The 10,764-nt window shown below is 33.7% G+C and overlaps 1 protein-coding gene and 1 long non-coding RNA gene across 2 annotated transcripts; one reads left to right on the forward strand and one right to left on the reverse strand.

The window, feature by feature from the left end:
• Nucleotides 1-617: 617 nt before the first annotated feature.
• On the reverse strand, nucleotides 618-9,356 carry LOC108325011 (uncharacterized). The gene is made up of 7 exons (XM_017557984.2): nucleotides 9,187-9,356; nucleotides 2,235-2,410; nucleotides 1,972-2,166; nucleotides 1,350-1,664; nucleotides 1,111-1,272; nucleotides 963-1,046; nucleotides 618-894 (listed from the first exon to the last, which is right to left on the reverse strand). The coding sequence occupies exons 2-7, from the start codon at nucleotides 2,262-2,264 to the stop codon at nucleotides 787-789; spliced, it is 894 nt and encodes a 297-aa protein (XP_017413473.1). The 5' UTR covers nucleotides 2,265-2,410; nucleotides 9,187-9,356; the 3' UTR covers nucleotides 618-786.
• Nucleotides 7,811-10,112, forward strand: LOC128196014 (uncharacterized). Its single transcript, XR_008248055.1, has 2 exons — nucleotides 7,811-9,210; nucleotides 9,405-10,112. It is a non-coding gene; the product is annotated as an uncharacterized LOC128196014 (long non-coding RNA).
• The last annotated feature ends 652 nt before the right edge of the window (nucleotides 10,113-10,764 follow it).

Below are 10,764 nucleotides of genomic sequence, written 5' to 3' on the forward strand. Positions count from 1 at the left end.
TACTTCTAATATGGGTTGACCTTTATTTGGTTTGACTTGAGCTCAATTCAATGCAACTTGACCAACTTGACACGATTTTAACCCAACCTAAATTGACTTGAACTCAACCTAGCTAAGACTAATCTTGATTTGGCCTAACCTAGCTTTAGTTAGGATTGAGATGGTTCGATCCAAGCTAACTTGGGTTTGGCTTAATCCAATCTAACTTAGGTTTGGTTTGACCCAACTTAACCTAGGTCTAGTCTAGCATAGCTTCAGTTTGACGTGAATCAATCTAACTTGTCTTGTATTGACTTTACCCAATCCAACTTTATATGACTTTAGACTTACCTTGGCTTGTATGAAATTGGCATAACTTAATGCGGTCTTATCTTACTTAAGTCTAATATAACTTAACATTTCACACCTTGAATTGAATCTGACTGACTTTAGATTTTCAAAAATTAAAAATTATCCAATACAAATCTAATAAAATGAATTATACTTAAAATAAAAATTTATGAATTTGAATTTGAGATAAAAATCATTGAAATATATTTAAAGTAATATAAATTCAGATGATTATGGATTAAATTTGATATTAATGAAAATAATTGTAAGATTTTAGTTATGGAAGTAATGCAATCTTTATTAAATAAAACATGTAGTACGAAATGAAGGTGGTCCACGCAGCTTAACCCGTAAGGAAATGTATCGTAAACTAATACAGAAAGTTAAAAGAAAAAAGAAAAAAGTTATTCCAACCAAGTAATAATGAAGAGAAGAGACGTAGTGGTAGGGAAAGAGCTAGACCATAACACAGCCTTCCATCACCGTTACGGCCTTCCCACGCAAAAGCACTCTTTGGCTTTTCTCATCAAAATGAATTTTGAGAATTCCCCCTCTGCCTGATACCTGCTAAGTCAAATTTACTTGTTAGTGCCATCATAACAAAGATAATAACAACGGTAGAAGGAAAATACCTGATAAGCATTGAAATCACATTTCCCCAACTTCTTGCTCCAGTATGATGCCAATGCACAATGTGCACTCCCACACACCTCATCCTGAAAGTAAATACCATTATTTAAGGAGACATTCACAATGCAATGTAAGAACAATAATAATTACCTCATTGACTCCATCTTTTGGGCAGAAGAACCGACTATAGAAGTCAAATCCTGACCCTGGAGGAGCAACTCCCGAAATAATTACCCCTCTTCCAGGACATTTACTTATTGCATCAAATTGGGGCTCCACTTCTCTCACATTATCTCCAGATGTAACCACAACCTAAGACAAATCATAAAGCTGTAACCGATGCGAATTAGGAAATAATAAATATGGAAAAGATAAGATACAAGAATTACTAGTATGTCATCACCAATTTCTGTCCTCTTTATATCAATGATGGAAGCACCATTCAATGCCCCTGAAATTTTTGAAGTCTCATCCAAGTTGCATTCTATAATAGGGTGAGCAGGAAGATCTATTTCGATATAAAATCCATCACCAACTCCACCATTTTGCAAGTTTGAGACACCATTACAGTTATCAACGGCTGTGATCTTTTTGGCAGTCACTACTCCAGATAGAGTATAAAACTCGATAACATCGGTATCCACCAAACCAGACGAAAATAGTTTGTGTGCAGCAGCTAACGTGGCATGGCCACAAATTTTAACCTGTATAGTGATGTTTGGATTCTCAAAGAACATATTTTGCTACCAAGTGGGGCTCATTGACTGAACATCATCAAACAGGACAAGAATAGAGAAAACTTCGAGAACGGTAGCTGAGACATTATTAGCAAAAATCAGGAGTGCATGTGCTTACTGTGGTGCACAACTTTTACGGATAATGTTTCTTGTCATAATGTGGTATACAAAAACGTGCACTAAATAAGTAAGTGAATGAACAATTTTCTATCTATGATGAATCTCTGATTAGAAGACAATTAGAACATGTATTAAATACTGGTGAAAATTTTACCTCGTGAAGATGAGTAAAATATCTGAAGTGAAAACGTGGATTGTTAGAAGTTCCCATAATGCGAGTCAAGTAACAGGTGACAGGGACATTGAATTCGGTGGCAACCGCCTGCAACCACTCCTCGTTCCTCTCTTCTTCTAAGAAACACACTGCTGCGGGGTTTCCCTTGAAAGCTGAATCGGTGAACGCGTCAACCTGCATTAGTGACTTTGAGAACAAACCTAATTCAAAAACATCTAATTTCACAGACAAGACATACATACCACAGAGTATTTCACAGGATTCTTAGCCATTTCTTGTTGTCACACCAACATGCGAGAGACTACTGGAGTCAGCAACAAAAATTGGTCAGCACACCAATGCCCCCACAGCCACCCATACTCCCGAGTTCCACGAGGATTAATAATAGAACCAACACTTTCAATATTCCATGCTCTCTCTACGAGAATCCAAATAAACAAACATATAATGAGAATCCAAATATTTTATTGATTACTAATGTAGTATATATAGAAAATGATGAAATGAAAAGAAAATCCTGAATATCATCTTGCATCAGTAGAAGAGAAGAGAATATTTATAGTTGTACACCACCAAAGTCGATTTCATCATCAAATCAATAATTTTGGATTTCCATACATTTATGTAAGTAGAAAGCAATTGTCCATTACAAAACACAGCTGTGGGTAAAACAAACAAGAGAAACATGATTTATCTTTTTCTTGATTTATAGCAACAGTAAGAGGTAATAGAAGCTGTATTCTTTCTTTTTAAGAGTCTCTCTATTATGAATTTCAATATAAATTGATAATATCATATTAGGTGAAAATGTTAAAATTGTTATGTTATGATTTTGTATTAAAGAATGTGCATTAATTTTATATAAATTTATTTATGAATTATTAGTTTCAAATTTTGTAGTAATTAAAATTGTTGGGTTGACATCAAAGAGAAGGAAAAAGAGGTGGTAGATGATACTTAGAAGACGTGACAGTATGAAAGGGAAAAGAAAAAGCGCGAATTGAAACAAAACACTCAAGGCATTATGGTGAGTTGGAAAGGAAAAACAGAGTCTCAATTGGTTTCATCAAAGGAAAGATGGCACAAGTGTGTTTTTTCCTTTACTACATTGCTTTCACAGTTAAATAAAGAACATTCCAACCATAGTTAATCACACCAAATTTATGTTTACACACTAGACATGATATATTAACCTAGGTTAATATACTTTTTTTAAAATATTTTTAACATAAAATACATATCATTCTTTTAATTTAATTTAAAATATATTAATATATCAGTAAAATAAAATAGGTATATTGTGTTAAAATGTTATAAAAAAACATATAACACAATAGTTAATATTTTACATTATAATAAGATAAATAATTAAAATAATGAATAAAATAAAATGATTTAAATTTTAGTTCTTTTTTAAAATAATGTTAATATGTTGTAAAATATAATTTTTTATTAGAGTTTTTAAAATGTTTCTTTATTAATTCAAAATATATTTTTATTTTAATTTATATTTCTAAAATCTACTTGTCTTCATTAAATTATTTTCTATAATTATGGATAGTAGTACATGATATTAATTATTCATCTTTCAATTTAATTCATTTTATTAAATTTTAGTAAAGAATATTTTGATAATTCATGATATTACTTAATTCATGTAACTTTTTTATCATCAATAAATTAACAATAAATTTTTCTTTCATTTTTTAACTTTTTATTTTATTTCACTTAATTTAAATAAATTTTGAATGAAAAAAAAAGTTTATGGTACCAACCTAAAAAAATCAAGAATAAAAAAAAATATTTCATTACTTCGTGTACTAGAGCTCAATATGTTGAACTCTACCATCCTAAATAATTACAATAGTTAGAAATAACTCTTCCTATTCTTATAATTTAATCCGTAATATATTCAAACTAACTACTCCTATCTCTACACAAAGAAAGTGTAATTGGAATAAAGCGAAAAAACCAAAATGTTGGTTTCTTCACCAAAATCATTATATTCAAGCATCCCATTCTGTAAAAGATCATCAAATCTGCATACTCCATCTTGAAAAAGCATAAAATGGAATCTTTTACAAAACTTACCAAATTAACTCTAAACAACATTATTTAGGAGAATAAATATGAATAAGAAGGTAAAATTCTTTGTAATTTCCTTATATTATAATAGATTTTAAACTTGTACCTATACATAATTTTTTTAGTATATGTTATTTATTTAGTAAATATATATTATATTAAAAACGATTTTGAGATTGAGAAAAAAATATGTTTAAATTTATAATTAAGCTTTGAATAAAATTAATAAAAATCGTTTTAGAAAATTAATATTTCTAAAAATGTGAAAAGTAGAATTTTGTAAAACTAAAAAAAGATAAAACATGTGCAAAAATATACAGTTCACTATCTAAAAATATAAATGATAGATTTTGTAAAAATATGTAAAATATGCTTGCTAAAAAATACAAATTAATCTAATGTGTATTGTTAGAATTATTTAATCATTGAATTGCCAGACTTGTTTAGTATCTACTGTTAGGCCGTCTAATCAATATATATGGACATATTTGTTTAATGTGTATTGTTAGACTCATTTAATTGTTATATGCATAGACTCATGTAATGTGTATTGCAATACTCCTCTAATATGTAATGTGTATTAACTGAGTTGTGTAATATCCCGTTTTTAATAGTAAAAATACTACTAAAATGAAATATCACATATAAGATAATGGAACCACTATAAAAAAAACAAATCTACAAATGACAAGCTCTACACTTGTAGAATCATCTGAGTTCCCAACTTCTTCATCCTCACCTCCTACTGGAACATCTGGAAAGACTATATCCCTAAGCTCACACCATTCAGGTGATCATCGCAAAGAGAAACAACACACGACATACAACACAGAAGTAAGGGTAAGCTAGATACAAAGCAATTCATATCACCTTTATAATATAACATACATAAATCATTTATATCACATACATCAACCCAAACATCTTAACATACAAAGACCTAGACTCACTATCCGAATATTCTATGGAATGTTGAGTTATAGAGGTTTCTGTACTGGTGTGATGGAACAGCTGGACCACCCCAAGCAACCACACCAAGTTAGTCCGTTATCACTCGCCTTAGGCCAAGATAAAGCTCCTAGACTAGGACCTCCTGCTATTCTCATCACATGACTCATAGCTTGGATGATCATTAGAATGTCAGGATAAACCCTCGACTAACTCCAGCCATTCATACTATCAACACTTGAAACCATACCGAAGGAGTTCCCTGTGGAACCCAAATTACCAACCATTGATATCACATCACCTTTTCCTTGAATCCAGTTGGAACCATACTTATATTCATATACTTTCACATAGAATCACAACACATAACATTGATAATCATATAATCTCATAATTACTTATACATCATTCACATACATTGTACACACTTTAAGAAAACATATAAACTCTTAGTTAAAAATATGATATTTTAGCTCAGCACACCAATTATGTTCGTTAAGCTAAAGTCCTCAGACAAAAAACCCACCTTTACCACCACTCGTTGAGCGAATAAAACTGATAGTGCTCCCAGATTTAAACAATTCGCTCAGCACATACCATTCACTAAACGAAAGTCCTTAGACAGACAACCCACGTCTAACACCATTCGCTGAGCAAATCCACTCGCTCAGCGAGTCTGCATAATTCTGTAGCACCAAATCTGTAGAATTACGCAACCTACACCAAATTTACCAATTCTAACAATTTTTCCCAACTTCTAACTCTCCTAAATTGTGTTATATGCTTAATTAAACTTAACTAAGCGTGTTTAAACCCTTCTAACATCAATCTAAACAAGTAGCTACATGATCTCAATAAAAAACTCACAAAAGCTCAACTTAGAGACTCAAATTGAATTCTACCACTTGTGGCACAATTCCAATTAACTTAGGGACTCTAACAAGTCCCATATGACTTACCAAGACTATTCAAACTGACCATTTGCACACAGAACCCCAAACTCAAGTTTTCACTACTTCACTTCCTCAAAAACAAGTTCTAAACCAACTTGAACTCTACAATTCACCACCACACACTCCTAACTCAATTCTCTTACAATTAAAGTGTTGAACATGACTCAAACCACTTCATAAGCAACCCAAACTTCATCAAATCAATTCATCAACCATTTCTCACCATTTCACTACCTTAGACCCTATTTTAGACCAAATAACCAACAACCAAGATTACTCTTTTCCTTTGACAGTTCAATTAGCCCAATTCACGTTATCAACATCAATTTCAACATCACAAACATACACACAACAGATTCAACATGTTTACAACATCCATCAACATACAAAACATGAATTTCACCAAATTTTTCAACTAAACAGTTAAATCATCATATATCATCAAACTCACACCACATACTTCAATTAAAAGCAATTATCTAACTTCTCTTACCTCTATCCAACTCACAGCTCTAAAAGTACCCCGACAGAGGCTTGCACCGCAAGGAATTTCTAAAACACTTACAACTCACTGATTGGAGATTAAAAAGAAACATTAGAACCCCAAATTAACCAACAAAGTGTCGCAACCGGAATCGCGACAGGACGACGATCCAAAAAAAGAACGGGTTTTGAAAAGAGATTTTGAGTCGCCACCATAGTTTATTATGAAAAACTACGGAAAAACCATAAAATGATACGGCATGGTTTACAAGAACCAAATTCTAGGTTCGGGAGTCGGTTACGTGTAGGGAAGGTACTAACACCCTACAACGTCTGCCCTAAGGCAATACCTTTAACTAAATATGCGAATATGATGTGGTTTTCAAAATCTTTAACTATCCCCTAAAATAAAACTCTAAAGAAATAAAATATATTTTTTAATTTTTTGGGCCCGACAAGAATTGACCTTGCTCCTACGTATTCTCATTCAGAACGAGAAATCAGGGTTACGTAGTTCTTTCGGAAACTATTTGGAAAGTTTGTTTAGAGAATTGTTTGAGAATTTTGTTTGGAAATGATTATGGATGATTTTCAATTTTTGGGAAGTGAACCTGACAAGCTCCTACGTATCTCCACTTTTGATAGAGAATCAAGGATCACGTAGTTCTGGCTGAAAGATTGTTCGTTTGAAAATGTAGATGTTTTTAGTTTTTGAAGGTTTTTTCCATTTTTGGTATTTTTTATAAAAAGAAAGTGGAAAGGTCTTTAGTACAAGGACGATGCGAGCAATCACATATATGCTTAACCTTTAAAATATTTTTTAGTATTTTTATTTTTTTTTATAAAAGAAAGAGAAAAGGTTTTAACACAAGGACGATGTGAGCGATCACACATGTGCTTAAACTTTAAAACATATTTTCTTGGTATTTTTTATAAAAGAAAAAGAAAATGTTTTTAACACAAGGACGATGCGAGCGATCACACACGTGCTTAACCTTTAAAATATTTTTTTTTATAAAAGATAGAGAAAAGGTTTTTTAGCACAAAAACGATGTGAGCGATCACACATGTATTTAACCTTTAAAGTATTTTTTGTAATTTTTATTTAAGAAAGAAGAAAAGATTTCTAGCACAAGAACGATGCGAGCGATCACACATGTGCTTAACTTTTAAAATATTTTTTTATAATTTTTATTATATATTTTATTGTTATGTATTATTATATTTTTTTTTTTAAAAAAGGTAGATATTTAAAATAGAGAACAAATGAAATAAGATACAATAGGAAACAAAACAAATGAAATAAAAGTAAATAAATAAATAAAATACATAATTATGGAGGTGCCTAAATGAGAAAATGGGGTGTCCAAATCATTTTTCCTTTTGTAAACAAACTGGGCCTAAACCCAAACTAAAAGGGGGTGTGGAAGTGAGAACAGGGGTGTCTAAACCAGGTTTATTTCGAATAACGGACTGGGCCCAAGCCCTAACGGAAAAGGGTGTGAATGGGAAGTGGGATTGCGAACGGGAGATGGACGCGTGCAAAGGGAAGATAGAGTTTTTTTTGTTTCAAAAAAAGGATCTGGCCCAAGAACCGGGGCCCAAGGGTTTGGGTTATTTCCCTCACTCAGGAGCATTAGGGGTTTCCCACCTCCGCCCCATTCGTGTTAAACGAGACCAAAGTCTCCTTTTCCCTCCACTTGAATCCAAAGGGAGCTGAGCTCCTCCACGCACGCCCAAGCCTCCACCCGACCGGCAGCCGCGAGCCACGGTCCGTGACGACGTTCGTTGTTGGAGCCGTCGCCGATCGAGGCGAAAGCTCACCTCTTCCGCTGCTCGTCGCGCGCGAGCTGGACACGCCCTCGCCGCCGCCAACGACGCCCATTTCCAGCTCCATCGCTCACTGCCGGGATCATCGCCGTCCACAACGTCAGACCCTCTTTTCCTTCTCTTCTTCCCGCATTAGAGAAGTTCTCACGCTTCTCCGTCAATCGCCGCTTGAGCGATCCCGGTTGCCTCGAACCAGGGCACCGCCAGCGCCGCGAGTCACGACCAAGGTCGTCGCCGGTCACCGCCTTGACGTCCTCCACCGCCACGACCAAATCCATCTCTACCCCTAAAACCGTCACCATCGCAGCCACTCCTGAAACTACCACCGCGCCTACCACCTCTAGGGGTCCCATTGTTTAGTTACCAGAGAATACAGTGCCGAGGCCATGTTTGAGGGTTAACCCCTTCGTTGGCGGCTTGAGGTGAACAGAGGAAGGGGACTTAGTTCCGTTATCAGACTGGGTTTGTCATTGCTGTAATGGATTCGGGGTGGGTGTTTGGATTAATTCTTTTTCTTGCAGGAAAACGGCATTGGAGATTTCGGTATTACAAGTCGGGTTGACGATGATAATGGAGTTGTGTACGAGGAATATCAGTTTGCAGGTTTGGGTTCTGCAAAGAGAGCACTGGTCTCTAATTGTTGAAGGTCGTGAGGCGTTGACAGAGAATGGAGGAATCAGCTGAAGCAAATTTGGGTTTCTGTTTGTTGGGATGAATGAATAACAAACAATGTGCAGAAGCAAATCATGTATACTCAATATAATTGCAAGTTCAATACGAGCAGACAAAGGCAGGCGTTATCAAGTCAAAACAGAAGCAGAAACCCAATTAAGAGTAGATTGTAATCATCTAACATTCATAACTTTTGCGAGCGATGAAGCGAAGGAGAACTTACCTTCTATGTTTGCGTTTTTCTCTCGTAAGTCCTTGTAATCCTTTTTCTTGTGATTCAACTTCACTTCTTTTCTTCAGTCCCCTCAGCATTAGACACAGGGAGGCACTTTAAAGAAACACTATTTTTCTGCTTCGTAAGTACTAGGGAGAATGGTCATGAGAGTGAACTCCAGTTGGTGATATCCAACGAGTGAATGAAGGAGGATTTTGTTTTTGCAGTTAATGGTGTGGGTTGAGGGAATAGTGGGTTCCTGTGATGTGCGTGATGAGGAAATAGAGAAGAGGGTGAGAGGTGAATGATGGATGTAATGGAGGAGAAAGTGGGTTCATCAGAAGTTCACATATATGCTTCTCTGTGTTGAGGCCTTGGCAATGGTTATTGGAATGCAAGATGAATTTGTTCAACGAATGGCCAGGGGTTTTTCTTTCAGCTTCTTTGGGAAGACGGAGATATGAAGAGAAACTCATCCGTTTTGTCTGTGCCCAGTGGTTCTTGATGGTTCCCACATGAATAGTATGTGAAGGGTGAGTACCAATATTGCTCCCAGGATCATTCTTTTTTTTGATTGATTTTTCTTTTTTTGTCTTTTTCCTTGCGTGAGGACTTCAGCCTCCCGACACTCCATTGCTTCATGCCACCCTATTGCCAGCATTTCTTCTTACTGCAACTGGCTAAAGCTATTGCTTCTTGCTGCAGCATAGGTCTGAGCCAAAGATTTTCACCAAAAAATGATAGATGCGCAAAGATTTAAGACCAAAAAAAAAAAGAAAAAAGTTGATAGCATTGAAAACAGAAATGAACGTTAAGTGCAATCTGGTGATCACTTTTTTTGTTTGTTTGTTTTCCTTTAAAAGAGACTAAATAAAATACAATAAAATAAACTAATATTAAATAAATTCAGAATAATAACATAAAATGAAATAAAATAATTATATAGTATAATATGATAAAAAATAGAATTAAAATAATAAAGTAAAGTGGAACAAAATGAAATACGATAACGTAAAATAAAAAGAATTAAAATAAAATAATATAAAATGAAAATGAAATAAAATTAGATACGGAATAAAATAAAATAACGTATAATTAACATAAAATAAGAAACGAAATAAACTAATGTAATAATAATGAAATATAATAAAAATAATAGAAAATAATAATAAAAATAATACATGAAATAGAATTAAAGTAATAAAGTAAAATAGAATAATATAAAAATATAAATAAATATAATAAGATCAAACATAATAAAATAATAATAAAAACATTATTATCTTGTTATCTAGTCATTCGGACGAAATTGGATGTTGACAATATACATATAATCAATTTCATTTTAAATTATAAACAATTTCAACTTATGTTTTTTTATAGTTAGTGAACATATCACGAATGCTAACTAGCATAACTAATTGTAAACATATCTCTTGTGCAAAGAATGGAAGACATGTGTTATGGAGGGAACATTAGAGTTAGGAATTTCAAGTGTCTAGTGTCTAGTTATATTTTCTTTTCAGTCAGGACAATAAATATTATATTGTGACTAGTTCCTAACTAGCCTAGGCTTGTTAGGCTAGT

Source organism: Vigna angularis, chromosome 3, assembly GCF_016808095.1.
Source record: "Vigna angularis cultivar LongXiaoDou No.4 chromosome 3, ASM1680809v1, whole genome shotgun sequence".
Taxonomy (NCBI): domain Eukaryota; kingdom Viridiplantae; phylum Streptophyta; class Magnoliopsida; order Fabales; family Fabaceae; genus Vigna; species Vigna angularis.